General features: G+C 27.8%; 2 protein-coding genes across 13 annotated transcripts in view; one reads left to right on the forward strand and one right to left on the reverse strand.

Moving 5' to 3' along the window:
• The first annotated feature begins 859 nt into the window (after positions 1–859).
• LOC107457249 (mitochondrial ribonuclease P protein 1 homolog) lies at positions 860–12381 on the forward strand. 3 transcript variants are annotated; one of them, XM_087161032.1, is made up of 4 exons: positions 869–1884; positions 6090–6189; positions 8702–8923; positions 12187–12381. In XM_087161032.1, exons 1-3 carry the CDS (start codon positions 1002–1004, stop codon positions 8895–8897), a joined length of 1179 nt encoding a protein of 392 aa, XP_087017158.1. In that variant the 5' UTR covers positions 869–1001; the 3' UTR covers positions 8898–8923; positions 12187–12381. The 3 variants fall into 3 exon arrangements, with proteins under 3 accessions (XP_015930858.1, XP_087017158.1, XP_015930859.1); XM_016075373.4 differs by having other exon boundaries at positions 8702–8913; XM_016075372.3 differs by lacking the exon at positions 12187–12381 and having other exon boundaries at positions 860–1884; positions 8702–8961.
• A 3833-nt stretch (positions 12382–16214) lies between these two features.
• LOC107457248 (next to BRCA1 gene 1 protein) overlaps positions 16215–22527 on the reverse strand; it is a 60005-nt gene continuing 53692 nt past the window's right edge. For all 10 annotated transcript variants that reach the window (XM_087161028.1, XM_016075366.3, XM_016075368.2 and 7 more), the window contains 5 exons: positions 21756–21911; positions 20922–21322; positions 19210–19322; positions 18967–19075; positions 16215–16715 (listed from right to left, as the gene is read on the reverse strand). In XM_087161028.1, the coding sequence (XP_087017154.1) occupies positions 16455–16715; positions 18967–19075; positions 19210–19322; positions 20922–21322; positions 21756–21911 (1040 nt within the window). In that variant the 3' untranslated portion in view covers positions 16215–16454. The remainder of the gene's footprint in view (positions 16716–18966; positions 19076–19209; positions 19323–20921; positions 21323–21755; positions 21912–22527) is intronic.

Here is a 22527-nt window from a genome sequence, read left to right on the forward strand (position 1 = left end):
GCGACGGTCTGGGAAACATCCCGGAGGATGACCCGAAGACATGTCATCACAATTTTGATCCTCTGCGGAGGGGATGGCACCTCCGCTTCGGTAGCCCGACGACCTGCGCGCGAAGTCGAGCACTTTACGTTAGCACAGTTTAACGAGGACCAATACCGCACACCCTCGGTCCCTACGCAGACTGATCCAAGTGGTCACCCACCCGCACACTGACCGCAGCCAGTGATGCTTGACTTCGGTGATCTGCTGGGAACCGTGTCTTAACGATCGGTCCACTGCGGGACTTTGCTTTTTACTGATGTTGTAGTAATGAAAGTTCAGAAAAACCAAAAAATTGTTAAGAATGTAAATTATTCAAATGTGATGTCCAGTAACACTAAAAAAGTGTCGTATTTATAAATATCATGTGATCGCAACACTCGAATACGCCATCTGGGGAGAGACCGGTTTCATGCCTTTAGCCCTTCTCCCTTCCCTCTCCTCCTCTTTTCAGTTGTATAGGAATGTACTACGATATTTTCCCTTTTCTTAATATTTTTCCTTTTTATTTAATAAGAATATTTTTTAAAATTTCCATAATACTTTTCTTTAGAACTATGTTTAATGTAGTTTTCAGTTCCATATAGTTTTTCAAGTTAAAAGATTTCAATCTATATGAAAATCAAGAGAGAAACTAACGTACTTCCTTCCTCTATGACTTTCCACACGCTAGTGGGGAAAGCATGTGAAGTGTTGCCATAGGAAAAGAGTTCTGCTCTACGCCACCTGCAGCCCATTTCGATCGCCAAATCCAATTCAGTCGCTTTAAATTACATATTTTCTTGAACTTTAACTGCGACTGTAAAATTATTGATAAATTGATTATTTGTTTACGTTCTCGTTGATAGAAAATGATTGCTAACTGATAGCAGCTGAAAACGAAGATGTTAAGAAATGTCTGGAGTCTGCAACTTATGTCTCTGCTTATCGTCTCTAAAATAAAGTGTTCTTCCAATTTTTAAATGAAGCTAATGCAGAATTTATTTTCAAAATGTTTTCAAAGCTCTGTGCACATATATTGTTCAAGTTTCGTAGGACAGAGGTTTTTTTCAAGGAATTCAAATCTTTCAAATGGACTACTAAATAACTCAACTATAATTATTAAAAATGAATATTTTAGGACTGAAAAAGTCACTTTTGAATGTTTGTCAAAGTTTTTTCCCTTTCCAGAACATGATGAGAAAGTGATGAAAATAATAAACGAAATAAATAACGCCATAGAAAGAAAAAGACGTTGTCCAGAATTTTTAAATCCTACCGAGTTTCACGAGTTATATGTTTTAGAAACTAAGTCTCAGCGATCGAAATATTTAAGTTATTTATTTAAACAAGAAAAACTTAAAGAGAAAGATAAGTTAATTAAAGAAGAGAAGAAAGAAACATCAAGAAAGTTAAAAAACGAGACTAGTTTTAATTGCGATTTTTCAAAATATGGGCTTGGTTGTAAAACATTATTAATTAACATTCGTAAGAAGTCCATAAACAAGTTTCATAATCAGCGATTAGCTAACTCTGTATTATTTGGAAATAGAATTGTGATCGATTTAGATTACGATGACTACATGATTGAAAAGGAAAGAAGGTCTTGTGCTGCTCAATTAAGACACATAATTGTTGCTAATAAAAATAATCACAATCCATTTGATTTGTACTTCTGTAATGCTAACCCTACTTTTAAATGTGTTCAGTATCTTAAACATGATGTTCCCAACATCGAAGATTCGCTTAACACATTCTATGACGAAAGTTATTTAGATATTTTTCCAAGTGAACAGTTGGTGTATCTTTCACCTCATGCCAATGAATCATTAAAAAGTTTTGATCCAAGTGCTATTTATATCATAGGTAGTTAAATAATTAAGCTGAATATGTTGTTTTATATATCAATGAATTGCATTTTTTTAGTTTATGAATAATCTAAGGTGAAGTGGGTATAAAATCAAGCGTTTTTTAAAGACTCTTAAACCAAACCATCAAATTTGGATGCATTTTATATACATTGGATTCATTTAGATTAAATGTGAAGCATTACTGGTCTATTTTGTTTGTTTTCTTACAGTAATGCAATCAAAAGAATATGTTTTGATGTACCTACTTTGCCCCAGAGTGGGTATTGTTCTAAATTTAGTATATACAGGGTGCGTAGCGTTTGTAAAAAGTACTTAAAGGTGCTTTTTTGGAGATTTCATTTTTAAATGCTTTTAAAGGTGCTTTTTTCAGCTGGCGTTTTTAAAAAGTGCTTTTTTTCCAAAATTTTTTTTTCTCTCCCTTCAGTGATATCTGGTGGATCCCATGCATGTCGCGAAAAATGGGGAGTTTGCTACGTAATCATTCATGCGGACTTCATGTCGTACTCTAGTTATGACTTGTGCATGCGCGCACACTTTAAACCGAGACCCGAGTGCTCCAATTCGGATAGAGCATATCAGATCCTTATGAAATGTTTTTCTTTTTAATTTATTTTAATTTTGTTCTTGTTTATTTTATTTTACTTCGAACACTTTCTTTCTTCTAAGGGTACTTTAGTTCTGAGTTCAGGATCAAGTTCGATTTACGTCCGTTTCTTTTTGGGTTTTTTTTAACGCTAAAACTGTTTATAAAAAGTTTTTGTTTTTCAATTATATCATTCATTGAATATGAATTTTTTGAGTGCTTGAAAATTTTTGTAAAGTGCTTGAAAAGTTTTTAAAAAGTGCTTATTTTTGATTCAAAGATTTGGCTACGCACCCTGATATATTTCACTAGAGAAACATATGCAAATATTGTTTAATTAGTGAAAATACTCTCAAATAAATGTATTATGATTATATTGGGGATATTTCCGTATCGTGATCTGTCGTGCCAACTATAATCGTCAAGGTGTCAAATAGATTTTAAACTTGCAAAATTATTTTTAAAAGAAATTTGTGGATGTTTGCCCGGGGTGGCTATGGCTTATACCTTAGTCCTTTTCTGTGATGTTTTTTTTTTAAATTTCTAGCGGGCCACTGCCCGCAAGTTTATAAGACTTGGTGATTATTCTGCCACAGATCACGATACGGTAATCTCCCCCAGTTGTTGTTTGGGAGTTTGACTCAGTAGTGAGGATACTGCAATATTTACTAAAACAGATGCTAAAATATAAAAAAACGTTTTCTATATTATTAAACTGAAGAGTTAATGTTGATGGCATCAAATTTAGGTTTATATTTCGGATGCAGTATATTTTGCTGAACTCTGCACAATTTCATTAAGAAGCAAGAAAAGTGAATTCTTTTTGGTTTATTTGAAATATAAATGATAGTGTAGAAATTAATGTATCTATCGAGGTAATTTAAAGCGTTTTTACTATTTATAGCCGACTTGTATTTTTAATAACTATAGTTACTGTAAAGAAATTGTTTTGTTTTCCATGAAAAACTGCCATATGAACTCAGAAACTGGCAGGAAAACTCATCTATATCTTTAAATATGCTCGTTGAGTTGTAGTATTATGCTATTTTGGTGAAATTTTGATTGTATAATATGCCTGTTTTATTGTTATCAGGTCGAGTCATAAGTAACTTCCATTTTTTTTTTTATCAGACATTTATTTTGCTCTCATTGAATAACTAAATTATATTAATTTACAGGGTGCGTAGCATTTTTAAAGGTGCTTATTTTCGTTTTTTTAAAAGCCCTTAAAGATGCTTTTTTCATTGGGTGTTTTTAAAAAGTGCTTAATTTTCCCTTTTTCAAAATGAGATTTTTTCTTTGCTGTGCTGATTTTCACTTCGAATTATGCAAAAAGACACAGCTCACATTGTTCTGTTCGAGGTTTTCATAATTAATTAATCCTCTATCTATTTCGGCGTATAGTCAGTCCATAGCGTATGAAAACGCAATTCGTTTTACACGATTCAAAATTTCATTATTTTTGAAAATTGTCAAAAATAATGCCAAATGTTTTTTTTTTTTTCTGACATGACAGTTAAAACAAGGTAAAATTGTCGATTGTTAAAACTTTCCAACCCTGCCTAATTATGATACATTTTTTAAATGCTTAAAAATATTTCTGAGTGCTTAAAAGGTGCTTATTTTTTTGTTGAATAATTTGGCTATGCACTCTGATTTATTATGCATTCACCATTATTATCAATAAACTTCTCCCATCTTACTGGCAGTTTATCAATTCATTCCATGTAAAATGTGGTTGGTTTGGACTGGAAGAAATTTTCGACAGCCTGCCTGACTTGCTCTTCAGAATTGAAGGTTTTTTCCATTCAAATTTTTTTTAAGGAACAGAAAAGGTGGTAGTCTGCCATGCAAGGTCTGGGTTGTAAGGTGGATGTGGTAAAACAGACCATCCAAGCTCAAGAATTTTTTCTTCAGTTACCTTTGCTGCATGTGGTTGCACATTGTCGTGTAAAAGAATGACGTTTTTCCATTTGGTTTTGATTAATATGAAGCACACCATCTTTTTCTAGATTTTTAAAATTAGTTCAGTGTATAGGTAAAAAACATTATATTATGAATTTTAAAAAGATACCAACGAGGTTTTGACCTTGAAGTTAGTCCTCGCTTTTTTTAAACTTATAACTGCTAGCTTTCTATAAAGTAACCAGTTTTTCTCATGTTGTTCAATTTTAAAGAAGTGTATAATATAAAAACTTTCAAAAAATTTTGATTTTTTTTTTTTTTTTTTTGCAAATTCTTTGCAGTTTAAAACAGATTTTTTTTGATTTATAAATTTTATAAATGTAATTGTTAATAAAATATCATTAAAAATAATCTGTAACTATTTATTTTAAGATCTACAAAAAAAATTTTTTCATAGATATAAATAATACTTGTAAATGCTTGATTCAAATTAAATGAAAATGTGATAGAAATGTGTCATAATTAATTACTGAAAAATGGGTTAAAAATCAAATCAAAATATTAATTTAACCATTATTTATTTTTTAATATTTAAAGTGACGAAATCCTTATTGTTACCTTTATTGCAGGTTGAGAAATATTTCTATATACAATAAATTAATAAACTGTTTTAGTGAAAAAAATTCAACCATATAAAAAGCAATCTTTAAGAAAAAGAATACATTTTAAATATTAAAATAAATAACAGTTTACAATTAAGGATTGGTAGTATTTTCATTGCCATCATATTCTTCTTTTTATGACAAAATCCTAATTTAATGATTACTTTTTACAGTATAAATGTGTAAAACGCACTACATTTTTACTTTTCTCTAAGGTTGCATTCTGGAAAATCTAAAAGAATTATAAAATTTAAATTGTTATTTCAAAATTGCTGTGATTTATTACAAACCAAGTATTAATAAAAATTTGCTAATAGAAGTCGCAAAAACAGCAATATATTTATAATACATTTTGAAACTATGAAAATCATTCAAAGATTTAATATATATCTCATATTACAATGCTTTGTAAATTTTTAAATAAATGATTTCTTTTATAAAAAATTAAACGCTTGATTTTAATCAATGATTTTTTTCTTCTTTTTTTAAAAAAAGAAACTGATTTAAATCAAATTATGGACATTTTTGTAAAATTTTGCGTAGGGGCTCTATACTTGAGATTAAAAATTACTTATATAAAAAGAAACAAGAAAGAACTAAAAAAAAATTATGTTGAGACAATATGTTAAATTTTTATATTTAAACAATGGTTATACATTGTTTAAATATAAAATTTTTCAGAAATTTAGTGTTTTGTAAATTTTATATACATTGTCATTTTATGCATTTTTTTAAAAAACTTTACCTCTCTGGTGGTTACTAGAATCAGCATATTAGGAGAAATATTTATTTCCTATGTTACGATTAAAAGAGTGTAGCGCAAGTTGTAACTTTCTCTGTGCATGATCGATGGTAGGTAAAGATATTTATTTCTGTGCACAAAAGTACAATCGTAAAAGATTAATAATGTTTCATTGTACACAGTTAATAAAAATGTTTAAATGCTCTTAGTTGTTATGATATTGATAAGTGAAATAAAATCTTCAGCTTATAAAATTTGATTTTTAGTATTTTAAGAAAAATCTAAAAATATATTTATATTTTTAATAGGTGGATTTGTAGATGTTGTGAAGAAAGAAAAGATATCTACAGAAAAGGCATTTACTGAAGGAATCAAAAGCTATTCATTACCTTTAGATGATCATATCAAGTAAATAAATATTTAATTGCTTTGTTCATTTACATGATATTTAGTTTTTTGTTAATTAATGATCTATTAAAATTTAATAGGCAGTTTTTTAATTTAATATTTTGTATGCTTTGTAATAAATGAACCTGGTGCAGTGTTGTTTTGGAAAACTTTGTCCCTTTAGGCTTATGGGCCTGAAAACCAGAGTCTTAAAAAAAAGACCATTCACTAAATTTCAAATCTTAAAAAAGGAGACTTCTCACAAAATTCAATCTTCCAAAACTATAAAAATATATAATTTTTTAAGTCTTACAATTAATATTTTGTTTGCATTTTTAGCTATAAAATGGATTTTCCATATGCATGAAAATTTGCATTTTTTGTGAATAATTATTGATAAATAAACATGAGATCTGTAGCAAAGGGGCGGAGATGGAGGTGAGCCCTACATCAGAAGATTTTTTGCAAATTTCAGTCCCCTAAAACAATATGAATAATTTCTTTAAATTATATAATTAATATTTTGTTTGCATTTTTAACTACAAAAGGTTTTTTATCATGTGCATGATAATGTGTATTTTTTGTGATAATTATTAATAAATACACATGAGGTCTGTGGCCAAGGGGCATGAGATGTGGCTTAACTCCATCTCAGTAGATTTTCAAAAAGATTAAATTTTATCAAATTAAGTCAATATTTATACTAATCAATATAGTTATTTGTGCTAATATTTAATAAACAAATATTGAAGAAGATGTATAATAAATAAGCAAATCTTCATATCTAATTTTTTAATCCATATTTTTGAATTAGATTAAATATTTCATATTAGATTAAAATATTTCATTTGTACAATAACAAAACCTTTTCTTAAACTTCTTAAGGTTGACTTATGGAAAAAAAACTTTAACATGACACATCATTGTCTTGTTTAATGAAGTATTGTTTCTAATGAATTGTTTTATGCTGATTCGAATAACACCATAATCAAGTTGATAGGACTAATAATTAAAATGTTATAATGGATTAATTAAGAATGAAGTATAAAGAAAAAAATTTAATTTTCCGATCAATAATGTTTAGTCGCCTGAAATATCTATCTAGACCTTGACAAATGAAGTATTACTTTCTGCATATTTTTCACTTTGAATTGAATAAAACCTAAAACAAAGCTGTTAGGATCAATAGTTCAAAATGTATTGTTATTATTGTTTATATGAATAAAAAGTAATTATGCATATCTGTATGTTGGATATTACTATATGAATAGGTGAAATGTTGGAGATAATGTTGAATTGATTTAGATGAAAACCAAGTAGATTGGGCTAAAAATATTGAATTTACAATTGCTTTAAGTATTAAAATTTTAATTTTTCACTTATGCCTTTTTTAGCACAAGACCCTTCTAACTTTATAACTAGTAATAGTTTTTTAGACTTACTTAATTTTATTTAGTTTAGCTTTAAAAAAAACATAAACAATGCCTAACTTGTCTGCAGATCAATGTTAAATATATAAAAAGGTTAAGTACAAAAATTATATATCTTATACATGAAATCTTATTAATTCTTATAACTTCTGAACTACTAGTCATACCAATTTAGTTTTAGTTTTATTCTTTACAGCATAAAAAGTAAATAAGATCCAACATTTCACTTGTTTAATATTGCAATATCTTTTATTGTATCATAACTTAATAAATCTTTTAATTTAACTTAATTAATATTTTGATGTAACTGATAATTTAATTGTTTTTTTTTTATATACTTAAGAGTAGATTGTATTTGTTATTGCCTTAGCTATAGAATTATTTAATTCATCCCAAAAAACTACTCAAGAAATAATGCCTCATTCATACCTGCCAACTTTTAATCCCTTCCATTATCATTTTTCCCAGCGGCATTAAAATGGAATTAAAACTTCAATTTTAAGCAAACAAATACGTTTCATTTGAAAAATCTTAAGTTGACAACCATGATAGTAACGCATATTAATATATAAGCTTAATTTTTGTAAGAATAGTGGTGATCAAAATCATTTAAAAATTAAGTTTATAAAAGAAAAAATAGTATATATTTACTACCACTTTAAATATCAAAATAAAATCTTCCGGAAAATCCGGAAGAGTTGGCAGGTATGCTCATTTGTCTTGGTAGGTATTATAGATGCATGAATATTTGCAATCAAAATATGAACTTTGTACTTACCAAACCTCTTATAATTTCTAAACTATTGGTTCTATTGATTCGATTTTAGTCTTATTGTCGATTTAGCGGGTAAAAATGCTCAAGAAATAATGCATTACTTATCTAGATGGTGATCTTAAGTTGTTTTTTTTTTCCGGATTTGAAACCTCACTCTTTCAATAAATTCGAGATGGTGGTTAAAGCTCATCCCAGGGAAAATGACAAATTTCAGGCTTCCGTATTGGATTCAACTGCAACAAAACATTTTCTGCTTTCCTCTAATTATTTCTGAATCGATCCTTTTTTTAAACAAGGCCAATCAGTATTTTATTATTTTTTCTTTCAGGTGGAAATCAGGTTCTAAAAGTCTTACTATCAATCAAGTTTTTGAAATTATGCTGATTTTGAAAAACACTGGTGACTGGAAAAAGGCATTTGAATGCATCCCAATTCGAAAAACTAATGATACAAAGTCTTCAGAAGAAAACCAACATTCAAAAAATGCTTTGAATGTTGAAGAGCAAGTTTTGCAGACTAATTGATATTGTAACCATTAACGTATGTTCAAGTAATTATATAAATTTATATAAATTCTAAGTGAAAATATTTAGTTTAAAGTTTATTTATTATTATAATACAGATTCGTAAATATTGTATTTTTTAAATGTATTGTGCACAAAAAAAAACCGATCCATCCTAATTAACTTATGATCAGTTCTTCACGTTCTAGAACTCAATCGTAATGGTTCAAGGGGGTGACCTCAAATATGCTAATTAATTGGTGCAGATGACATTTTAAGTTACAAAATCAGACATAAAAACATACTTTCTCTGAATAAGCACATTTTTTTCCCTTGGATTCTGATTTCTGTCCCGAAGTATAAGGTAGGTGCAATCTGGGAAATATTGTACCAAAAGTTTGGTCCTCTTAATGCTAATTTTACTTTTTGTGTATTTCCCCTTATCTTGAGAGGTTTATCGTTATTTTAAAATATTCATATGCTTAAAATTCGATTTCTCAGGAACCATTCAACCAATTTTCCTCAAATTCTGTATTTTCTCATGTAAAAATACATGCTTTAAAATTACTTAAAAAATTGTATAACTTACAATTCAAAAATTTATTAATAAATTAAATAATGAAAAATAATAAATATTTACTGAAATTTAATTTTTTTGTATGGAATTATCTTTGGCTAAAGGAATTTAAAATATTGTCTCCACTAATTTGGCATACTTGAGGTCACCCCCTCCAACCATTAAAAATGAGTCCTAGAACATAAATATACGATCATTAGATCAGAAGTTATTCAGGATGGTAATTTTTTTTTTGGTGCACTGTACATGAACATATGTAACACATGCAAAAAAAATTTTGATTTACTTTTTTCCAAACAAAAATGCACACTTTCGATATTCTGACATTTTTTGAAGCTTCTTAAAATACTTTAGAGAAGTATTACAATTTGTTTGCTCTGTAATTTTTAGAATTTTAAAGTGCATGTTTCCTCACACTTCTTATACAAAAAATTTTGTCATCAGAGATCACATATCAATACAACTAATTTAATAATGGTAAAAGATATATTTGAAATTCTGTTCCAAGTAACAAATCTGTAACCTTGGCAAAGATTTTTACTGTGAATATATATTCTTTAACTTACTTATACAGTGTGCTAATAAAATATAAGGTGAAAAATTGCTAATTTTAAAATTCCTGTTTATGAAATTGTAGGTAAATTTTTTAAGTAAAAATAGAAGTAAAATTAATTTATTTCTCGTGTAAACTAATTAAATTTTTCAAATATAAATCTGTTTGAATTTAGATTTTGTTCTTTTTATCCAAATGATATTGTAGAAAAGTGTAAAGACATTGTATTTTCTTCCATAATTGAAAAATGTGCATATTTGAAATCAAAAAATAGCAATCCTGTGTTAAAGGATTGGTTTGTGAAAGAAATTTTGCTCTCATTGACTTTCAGCGTGACTTTTGAATAATGCCTGAAGGAACTCATCCTTCTGAGTCTGAAAAAGAAAAAAATTATTGCTTTTCGAAAATGCGGATTAACTGAACAGGAAATTTCTAAAAAAAAACTTTGAGACCAAAAATTTGCCCTTGTCGACAGAAAAGAAAGATTGTAGCCAGAAAAAAGAAATTTTAAATGAAGTTGGATAAAATTTTAAATTAATTATTGTTCATTAAGGACTGTTTAGAATAAACATAATATTTTTTATGGGAAACTAATACCATGTCCACCTTTTACAAATCATCATAAGAGAGAAGCAGTGACTTTGCCAGAAGAATTAATTTCTCTTGATCAAAAATGGACTCTTGTAATTTTTTCGGACAAAAAAAGATCAAGCTTGATGAACCCGATGTTTTTCGTTATGATCTGTAAAAGACGAAGTATTTTGCAATTGTCTATATGGTGGTGACTCATTGATGGTTTTATATTATATTTTGAAACCTTCGTTGAAATTTGGACAAATATGTTAGGATTCATTGTTTTAAAGATGATTTAGAAAGTTGTATATCCTTTTTAATAAGCTATATTTACTTTCAATTATATTTTCTGTGAAATTATACTCACTTAACGTATGCAATGAAAATCATAAACAGAAACACTTAATATTATATTTAAAATTATAAGTGGGTATTAAGATTTAACTTTTCATGCTATTACTAAACTAACTTGGCTAAAAACATTTAACGAGTTTTTATAGTAAGCCAAAAACTAAATAAGTTCAATAAACAATTTTATGGATGAAGATGCGATGGCATCCCTTCAAAATGTTTAGATCTAAATTTTATTTTATTAGTTGGCCAAACAGTCCAATGAAAATTTCTCCATAAAAAATTTCTCTGAAAATAACGACTTCTGATTTTTCTTTGATCTCCGATTCTTTTCATTAATTTAATGAAAATGAAACTCCACCAAATCAGCCCTCTCAACCTCGGGCTTCCCCGCTTTCTTGTTCCAGTGGGTCTAAAAAGCAATCTCTTTTTTATTGTATTGCCATAACTCATTTGAATCATGTGGGCCATCCAATTCATTCTATCTATTTTTATGTATTTAATAATATCAGGTTGTGTTTATAAATCTTGTCCAAGTTAAATATCTTCCAGGTATTGTTTTCATTTACACCACCAAGTGTTTTTGGCAAAATCTTTCTCTCAAAATTTTTTATCCTCATAGAATTGAAAACAAAACATGTGGTACCAATTCTGTATTAACACTTTGTTAAACAGAATGTATGTCATGTCGCTGACTCCTTTTTTGTAATTGAATATGGAAGTAAAGTAAAACATAAATAAACTCCAATATTTTTTTTTTTGTACTGAATGAAATGAAATTAAACTTCAAAATATTCGATAACGCCCAAAGGCAATGACAAGTTAACTTTTCACCGGTCAACAACTTGTTAATACAATATTTTGCATCTTTTATCTTAATAATTTTTAATTTAAATGCAACAATCTGAGGAAATAAAAATTATAAGAGAAAATCTTGGAATTTTTGTTTTTCTCAACCTAAAATTTTTAAATGCTAAGATACATATTTGTAAGATACGATTTTTAAAAAAGAATCACTAAGTAAAAACGCTATTATTTCTCTCTTGCTGCTGGTCTAGTTTTAAAAGAAATGTCTTGCTAATCAGCGACAACCTATTTTTTTAAAATCCCCCCCCCTTTCTATTTAAACTTTCATCCAGGGTGATGTTGCCCGGAAGAAAGGGCATAAAAAAGCAATGCTTTGGAGACACACTATTTATTCTATTAATCTTCATATAAATAGCTTAGGATGTTTAAATATAAAGATTTTTTTCCAGGTGTGTATGAACTCTGCAGGCGCAACAGGAAGTGAAATTTAAGTACCTAAAAACTTTATTGAATCGTAGAAAAATAGATTTCGGTTCCCTTTTTAAGTTTTCCTGGTCATAAACCATTCAAATTATTGGTATATGTGTTATGTCTAATAGCTATTTGTTGAAAGAAAAACAAAATGTTCACTTTATACAATAAAATATATTTTTTTTAAATATATAAGGCGATGTTGTTTAGTCTTAGTTTGTTTGGAAAATATAATTGATAAAAAGTAAGATTCTCAAGAGCCCCTGGCATAAAGACTGTATTAATTGCACTATTACCTTGACTATTATCAATTAATAAAACCCTAGTTGACAAAGAATATTTCTAAGTTTAATTTCATTTCATTCACTATAAATAAAATTTATTGGATTTTATTTAGAATGTTTTTACTTTACTATATTCAATTCAAAATAATAGCCGGTGACTTGACACAGTTTCTGTGTCAATTGCATATTGAATACCTCCATTATGCAAATAAACTGTATTGAAACCAAATTATTTTGATTGATATCAATGTTAATTTTTCTCATATAAACGATTATTTACGATTGCTACTTCTCGCTTAATTGCATAAGGAGGACGGGAAAAAAATTATCACCAGTTAGAATAGAATTTTCGTTTTTCTGTTAAGATGAGAATATAATTCGTGGTCACTTCAATGACTTCTTATCCATTTTCTGGATCAAAAGGTGTCAGGGGGTTGTTTTAAAGTTAAACAAATCTTGTTGACAGTCATAAAATAGACAAGGTTCCCCCCTTCCTTTAGCAATATTTTACTCACTCACTATTTAGAATATGGGAAGATAAGAAGTAGAGAATTTTGTTCTGTTAAGTGTATGTCAAAACAGCCTTCAATTAACTGATTTCTTTAAAAGGAAATAAATAGCATTATAGTATGTATATTATACTTTTCATTATCATTGATTTATATAATTTAATGATTACTCTATTTTTAATTACATAGTTCAAAAATCATTTATAATACTAACATTAACATCTGTAATTATAATTGTTCATAGATTATTAAAAAGATTTTATTTCTCATAACATTATACTACGTATTACGTACAATTTCAAGATGACATTTCATAAATTTTTAGATTCATTAGTGTACTATTTTAATAATTGAGAATCTACTTAACTTCATGAGAATCACAATGGCCAAATTTTTGAGGGAGACGAAATTAAATTAGACAACCACTAAAGTTCACATATAAGGAAATATGATTCTGAAATGTGCTTAATACACCTGTAAAAAAATTATTTTATCTCCTTCTTGTTTCTAACTTTTAGGAATTTTATTTCATGATAATTCACAAAAAATTTCCTTATGTGTCTGAAGGGGACTTATAGTGATTTCTAATTATTGAGGGGAACCTATAAATAAGCCTTACCCCCCATGCCCCACTTAATTGAATACAGTTGGCTGAAATCAATGATATTCCAGGGCTGACTGTACTATATTTCATCAAGATTATTTAATTCTTAAACTTATGATTTTTGTTAAAAAATATTGATTTAAAGGTAATTAGATTTATAAAGTTATTTGTTTGTTAAAAGTAATTTTTTTTTAATGCTATAATTCATAAAAAAAAAAACAATTATAAATCAGTTATTGTCAAGGTTTTATTTTTTCTTATACAAAAGGAACTGAATATTTTAAGTTTGTTAGCTTACTTTATTATAATTTAAGGTTAATTAATTTTACTGGCAATAATTACTTTCATGCCTTTGCTGTTAGATATGCGTTAAGACAGAGGTTGCCAACTTGGACATTCCAGTTCTTCTCATTATTTTAAGTGGCAATTAAATAATTGAGTAAATGAAGGTTCTTACAATTTCGCTGTCATCTAAAGATAATTTTGTTTGGTTTTTATATATTTTATATTTATCTTTTAATTATTTACATATTGTTGTGGTTAAAACAATTTTTAATCAAACATTAAAACATAAATTCTGCTACTACTTTAAATATTTAAGACATTTCTGACTAAAAGTCATAGAAGTTCGCTGGTCTGTTTAAGAATTTACAAGTTTCTTTTTTTTTTAAAAAAAAAACTATAGCGTGTTACAGTCTACAGAAAAATTCCTTGTAGCAAAATGAATAATTAATTTTTAAACTATGTAAACATATTTTTAACACCTTTAAAAAAACATAATTTGTCTTGAAATTGTATCGAAATCCATTTTGGAACTACAGTAACTGTTATAAAACCATGTTTCTAAAACAGAACAAGGTTATAATTAGTAATTATTCATTATAATTTAATGGTTGAAAAAGTCAACTAATATGCTGGGAAATGGTATTCAATTTAAAAATCTGTTGTACTTTGCGAAACACCATAATATTGGAAGATAATCCTCTTTAAGCAGTGAATGCCCCCAGACTATCACTCACAGTAGAATTAGATCAGCAAGAAAGAGATGATGTTAAAGTTCTTCCTTATTCTTTGTCTTCTAAACTCTTAGTGCCATTATTCCTAAGTTCAAAAAAAAGTGCTAATCCCAAGAAAAAGACTGATTCTTAAAGTGACATAGAATATCCAAATGATTGATTAAAGAATATGACAACCAACTTAGTTGACTACAAACAAGAAGCAAGTCTGCAATTGCAACCCTACATAGTTATGGTATCATCATTTGGCTTTCCTATCCAAGTTTATCTGGCAGGGTAAGTTCATTTTAATCATCTCTCCTTTAAATTTTTATATGTTTTTTTTAAATTTACTTAGAACAAAATTCTTGCAAAAAACAATTCACAATTTCAATATATGATCATGATAATATTGAAAGTCATTAGTGAGTTGGGGGGGGGGAATTAAATTCAAGCAATGACGTGTATACACATTGAATGCAGAGCAAATGGTTCTATTATTAATTTTTCAAAAAATGAGAATTTTTGTAATGGTTACTGTTATTAGGAATGTGTTAAAAATATTATAAAATACATAGACAAGAAAGAAAAACACAAGGATAGAAAATAATTTTACTTAAGACATAACAGGTTTTCTTCAGATCAGGGCTAATATTTTATACATATTGAAATTAAAAAAAGAGTTGATACTGTAAGAAAATCATTTCATTTTAACTTATTACTTATGAAGAAAATTAAAATATCCATGCCCTAAATTCTTTTATCAGTTATAACATATATTCTTTTTTACCCAAGCTGAAGTTAATAGTGATAAATAATTTATAATTAAAATAATAGCAAGTCAAAATCAAGTTTTGTTACCTGTTTTACTTTTAGCCCTGCTTCAAAAGCAGGGAAGTGAAAGATTATTTATCCAATGTTTTGGTTTCTTGTATTTAATTCAAGAATGTTTGGGGTTCTGCCATTATTTTTTCTGAAAGTCCCCCCCCCCCCGTAGAATACTTAGTAGTTCTATTTTGCTAAAGGGAATATACCACTAAACTATTCCATACTTATTATATTTCAAGTTTTGTTAATATGTATGTTATGACAATCCTATTATATGTTATAAAAAATCTTGGTAGCCATGGATATTTCAATTTTCCCGAATACAAGCAAAACATTTTTTATAAGTTTTTACTTTGAACGTTAAGTTTAAACGTAACGAATAAGTTTTTAGTTTTTACGTTTTGATATATATAAGCTTACAGCCAGTTATGTCTTAAGAGTAAAAGGATTTTCTACCTTTCTCCATTTTTCTCGTTTATGTATATTTCATTATTTTTTGAAGTTATTAATAACGGTAATTTTTGAATAAGTAATAATGCAAATCCTTACTTGTTTTTTTAAAAGTTAACTATTTGTCATTGCTTGATTTCACACTCTAGGTAGATTTCTAAAAATTAATTTCAGCGCTTAACTGGTTAAAATGCATGTCAGGAATCCATGTAAATCAAATAATTTATTTTATACTTCACTTTAGTTCTTTCTTTCCTTGAGGTTTAAAGAATGGCCCAAAAAATATGAATTTTCTTTGTGAACTAAGTAAATAGGAAGCAAATAAAAATGACACAATTAACTAATAAAACTTTTTTAATTTACATTTGCTTTGTTTCATAAAGAATTAAGTCAAACATTTAAAGCAGCACACTATACTGAAACAAAACTGAAGACAAACTAAGACATAAAGGTTCTATTAATAAATGATAAGCTAAAATAGTTATTAGATTAAATAGAAGAAGAATTTATATATTACAAGGTACATTGAGAATATTTGTTTTAATATTTAATGTAACATATCTTTGTCCACTTTATTTAATCCAGAAATCCAGGAGGGGACGGGGTAACATGTCGAGAAGCATACCATTCGTTGTCGTTTAGATTCACTAACTCAGCCACAACAACTGCAACATCTCCATTATGTTTTTTCAATAATGTCTCGTTTTGTTGTCGATTACAAAATCCCATTTCTATCAACTGGTCCATAGGATTTAAAGTCTCTGATCTGTTAACAGAGGGTGTACCGGTATGAATATTTGTTGGTCTTTGCAGTGGTTGTGAAATGCCTTCAACATTCTAGTAAAAAAAAAAAAAAAAATGAATAAATCACACTATCAATAATCTTTAATTTAAAAACATTTTAGTCAATACTTTTCCTGTTATTAACAATAACTTAGTACAGTGAAACCTGCCAAGTTGACCTCAATTATCAAGAATGGAATTTTTCCTATATAATATAAAGAATCAAAACCTTTGTATCTTGACCACCTGTCTATCTTGTATGTAGAACACTGAAATTATGAAATTTTATTCTAAAACCCTCATAAGTTGACCAGGAAAAAAACAAATTCCGAAAATTTTCTGTCATTTTGCAATGTATGTTAAAATTTCACTTGTTTGGTGAAATAGTGTAAAAAGCTAATCTAAACTCTTTTGTGAGTTGACCATCTGGGGAAACTGTATGGCAGGGATGGCGAACCAATGGCACGCGACACAATATTTTGGGCACTCCACCGATCACAATTGTTGCTACACTTTGAAGCACATGTAACAGTTAAATTAAAATTCACAAAAATAAACAAAATAATAAACAATATTAATGCTAAAAAAACGATTAATAAACCAAGCTAACAATAAATAATTAGCGAAAAAAAAATTAACAATCCTGCTTAAACTAACATCTTACAACCTAGTATAAGTTATTTGTCATCTAATCTGCAACAACAGAAGTCACACTAATGATACTTGAAAGTTGAATTATGCGTATAACTGAGATATTGCAAAATGTATTTTTTTTTCAATGTAAATAAAGAGTTTTGAGTTGATAGTATTTAGTATTATTATTTTCCTAATAATCACGAAGTTAAAATTATTTGACGGCGCGTCTCTGACCTCATTAAGCAATTTTTTTAGAGAAAATAGCACGTTGGTGTATAAAGGTTTGCCACCCCTGCTGTAGGGGGTCAGCTTTTGATCATTCATTCATTGAAAACAGGTGTGTTAGTTGAAAAGTTTCTCTTCCAGTTGCAATAGTGAGCATTTGAATAAATGAATGCTTTGATCTTTTATTTGAATAAATAGGGTTTGTAAGTGTAGTAATAACAGAATAAATTTTAAAGTGTTCAAACAATTTGTTTTGTTAAAGTTTTCAAATTACATGTTTTCGTGTTCTAATATTTTAAGAAATTATTTTTATTAAACACTTCGCATGCTTAACTAACGAAATAATTTTTAAAAAAAAGTTAGTTAAATATTAGAATTATGTATATGTAACAAATTGAAGTTCATTCATGAACAGATTTCTTAAGATATTGATTTGGCTATTTGCTAAATAAAATTTTTAAGTCAAGTAAAAAAAAAATTTAAATATATAGCAACATGATATAGGAAACGAAAAAGTAAACAATGACCCACCTCCTCTATAAGTTGCCCACAAGTGGTCAATTTACACAAGTTTTACTGTATTACTAAATCTATACAAGAATGTATATTTCATGCTTTAAATTTTAAAAAAACGAATCATTTTTGATGTAACCTTATTCTTGTAATAGTTTCTGAACACAGCTAAAACTTGTTTTAAACGTTTCTGTTTAATAACGTTTTTCTCTTTTCTTTAGTTGAATTAATTGAGAATAGAAGTATCAACACATTGCTATCTAAATAATTGATGTATTGAAGTAATTAAATAATTTTATGTAGGCTGTAATATCTTTCTCTAAAATTGGGAACTATTAATTCTATTGGTCTTATTAAATTCAGAGTAAAATTTCTTACTTCCCTTTTTGACTTGGAAACTGAACTGTAATATGAATCAAATCAAATTAGAATTAACTTTCAAACCTATTTGTACTAAAAATGCTCAGCTCCTAAATTATAATTTTTTAACTGATTAATGCAATATTAAATAAATTATATCATCTTTAGGTCATGTACTTTTCTTGAACTAGAAATTAGCAGCAAATATTAATAGCATAGAAAAATTCACAAACAACATATTTAAGTAATAAATTAGAAACCAAAAGACAATCTTGATAAAGGTGCTTTATAATGCAATTTAAAAATGAATAAAATTTAATAGAGTTAAAAAAATAACTTTTTGCATTTGTAACCAAGGTAATATTTATTTATATATTTTAACTACTTTATTACTATAATCTCTATATTACCCGTATATAATTTCTATTTATTACAATAATCCCTACCACTGATATCTTACTTTAACACTGTGATCCGTATGCGGAGTTTGTATCAATATAGTAAATATAATCGATTGTTTTGTGTATAATTTAAACGTGAAGTTCTTATGAAATCCAAATTGTGTAGTTACCTCTTTGGGTTGTTGAATTGTTGAAATAACTGCTTTAGCTGTATTATAAACTGATGCTGCGGCACTAAGCGCACCAAAAACAAGACCTTCAGGAAGTACTTGGATAGTTCTGATAGTAAGAGAGAAAATAAAACATTAAAGATAAATTTCAACCATAGAAACACATATTCAAAATAAAATTTAAAACACAAATCCCTGTAAAATTTAATATTAGGATTGGAATAAAATGCAAAATTTAATTACCTTTCCTCAGGATTGTTTGGATTCAGAGGCTGTCTTTCAAAAATATCACCGGTCACTCCTTCAACAGGGAACTTTGGAAATGTTGCACTATTTGGAATGTCAATAATTTGTTCCTGTATAGAGAATTAATACAGATTTATTAAACACTGAACAACTTACGGAAAAGGGATGTCTTACTAAATAGTAAATTGATAGCATTTTATTTAAAAGAAGAAAAAAAACATTAATTTTTACTATAATACGTTTAAGACACTGTCAAGTTGTCCCTTTATTGCCTAGAGAGATCATGTTTTCATGACTAACAGCTTGATTATGACATACTGCCTTTACTTCTCAGACAGGCTGTATCTATTTATCTGAAGCAGAGGCAGAACGATACTGGGTGTACTGCAGAATTCTGCCTCGCTTTTTATATCATGGTCTGGAAACGAGGAGCAGGGCATGTGATTTTTTCGCAGACTTTAAATTCTTAAGACCATTGATTCAATCAAAATATCATAGTGTAAGAAACAATAGAGTATGTATTTTTCCAATTTGCAATGGCCACCATCAAAATTTTGCTAATTTTTTTTCTTCTTTATTTGAAGCATCACTTTAACTTAGGGAGATAATATATAGATTCATTTGAATATAAAAAAAAGATTTCTTTTCTACTGCTTCAGTTAAAAGTTTATTAACAAGAACAGCCATTTACATAAATTTTATTTTATTGAAATTATTTTCATTTTGTTTAGATTGCTGCACATCTAGGGTTTGCGGGCCGCATATGGCACCCCCATCCTAGAGCATGTAATATTGTGCCATAGAAATGTGATTAAATTTTTAATAATTATGATTAAAAATATTTATTATAGCAAGGAAAACTATTAATAAAATTTTAAAATCACACGTATTAAGAGTTAAACTAGGATGTTAAAAATTTTTCTAACAATATTTAAAGTACTAGATTACCAAGCTGTTTAATTTTAACACCCTTACTAAAATTCGAAAGAAATTTTTTGCAGACAATATTGTGCAATAGAATTTGCTTAACCATTTGCATATTCTATTGTACAAAACAATTGGCTGTTGTAACAAAAAAAATTATCGATTGCATTTCCAAAATTCGGTTTATTACACTTTGTGCCATTAACTTAAGAGTTGTATTAGCCCTGCAAATGTAAATTAGTTGTTTATAAGTGTTGTGTATTGGAATATATTATTTTGGTTTATTGAAATAAAAATCATCTGTAGTAATAAAAATTAAACAGAATTCCATGATTGAAATTTTGAGAAAAATTTAAGGAGCAAGTAATAAAATAACTTTTAATTTTTCTTCTCTATCAAATATATAATCAAAACTTTGCATAATGATTTGAAATAGAATGCAATTAATTCTCCGAGGAATAATAATAACAAAGTAAGATTTAAAATTTTTTCATTAAACTGAACATATAAGTATTGGCACAAGAGATGCCAATTGCAGTAACTATATACTGCTTCTGTGTTTTTTTATCTGTTACCATCAATGATTTTAATTTTAGCAAATGAGTACAATAGACCACCTCCATCAACATCAGATTTACATTTGTCAGCTAATATACACTTTGAAGTTAAGCAGACCCAAAGTATAGTATTTATACTAGTTCTATAAAATTAGACTTCTGTTCAAATAATAATTACTAAATTTTAGAAACATGTAAAACCTTTTAAATTCAAATGAAGAAAATTACCTGATTTACTTCATTTGTAGCAGATTCAGCTACAGTAGTTACACAATCAGTCAGACGAGCAGCAATTTGATTCATTTCATCCTCACTGAAAGTGTCTTTAGAAGATAACTTTACATTAATAGAATCAAAAGTCTGATTAACATTTTCCACTGCAGGACTACTACTGTCACTTTCAATGATGCTTACTTCAGAAGAAGAACCATCTGTAGCTACTTGAGTTATGGTGGTTGTTTGCTGGTTATTTACTAAACCTTCAACAACAGTGAGCTTGCATACACTTTCTGATAATTCAGGAACACCAGTTTCCTGTGAAACATTTTCAGAATTGGGAAGAGGTTTTTCTGTCGTATTTTTGACTTGCACATCCTTTGGTACTTCAATATCAAGGTTTGTAATCACTTCTAAAAACACAAAACATTTGTGACTAAACTTAATATCAGAATGTTAAGAGAAAAAAAAAGTGACTGAAATTACTAAACAAAAAGAAATTTTATAACATTAAAGGACATTACATTTATGAAGAATTTTTGTTATTTCACGTCTTTGGTAAGTAAGAATACTTTGTAAAATTTTTATTTGAATTAAGTTATTCACATTTTAAGTATTTAATAGTTCTAAAATTATTATGAATATTTTTTATTACATTTCAAAAAATTAAAATTGCTTACAGTTGACTTCAACTCGATGTTTCTACAATTTTTCACGACTGTGAAAATAATACATAAATAAAATCAAACTACAAGGAATAAAACAACTTAGTTAGCGCACACATATTTTTTTCATAGTAGGGGAAATAATTATATATTCTTGATAAATAAATGAAAAGTATCTCACCTGCTTCAATCAGATTATGAGGCATTCTGAAATGTTCAGAAATAAAGGATTCTGATAAATTGAAACACTTGGGCATTGGAATGACAACAAATTCTGTGTCTGAATCTGTACTATTTAAGCTAACAACACTGCATTCATCATCTTCATTGTCAGAATCTGAAACATATCTAATATGTAGTATATTCTACAATATTAAGCAAATTATTCATATTCTGTAGCAATTGTTCAAAAAAAAAGCAACAAAAACATCAAATGCATTGGCACAATTCAGGTTAAAATGAAAATATTAGACTGGATGGAAGGCTTAACACACAAGCTGGAACTGGTTCTATTGCACACAACCTAAATAATTTAAATAGTCAATTTATTTAGTAATAGCAAAAATATGTGACATAAATGCTGTTACAGGACAGAATATTTATTGCTGAGAAATGAATGGTTATAAATTCTGACCATGTCAATTGCTTTGTTAAAGTAATTATATTTTGAAATTAAATCTATATTATGACATTACCAGTGACCCCTTTTAAACACGAGAAATATGCCAAATGTTGTTGAGGAGAAGTAAACAAAGTTATAAGGTGGTTTTCCAGAACACATAATTTTCATCCCAAAGAAAAATGAGCGTCTAGCAGATTTAAATAGACGAAATTACACTTCAAAAATAAATTACATATAATAACTTTAACTGCTAAAAAATATAAATACAGGTTTTACTAAAATGTTTATTATTTATCAGACTTAAAATATTTTACTCCAGTTAATTTGTCGC

The sequence above is a fragment of the Parasteatoda tepidariorum genome, chromosome 4 (assembly GCF_982258835.1).
Source record: "Parasteatoda tepidariorum strain Cologne lab strain chromosome 4, Ptep-v5.0, whole genome shotgun sequence".
NCBI lineage: Eukaryota > Metazoa > Arthropoda > Arachnida > Araneae > Theridiidae > Parasteatoda > Parasteatoda tepidariorum.

Bases quoted from the DNA above. Each gene is read 5' to 3' on its own strand.
- LOC107457249 (XM_016075372.3), top strand. From the start codon at position 1,002: ATGAAGCTAATGCAGAATTTATTTTCAAAATGTTTTCAAAGCTCTGTG. The intron at 1,885-6,089 runs GTAGTTAAATAA...TATTTTTAATAG, and splicing joins AAGTGCTATTTATATCATAG to GTGGATTTGTAGATGTTGTG. The intron at 6,190-8,701 runs GTAAATAAATAT...TTTTTCTTTCAG, and splicing joins CCTTTAGATGATCATATCAA to GTGGAAATCAGGTTCTAAAA.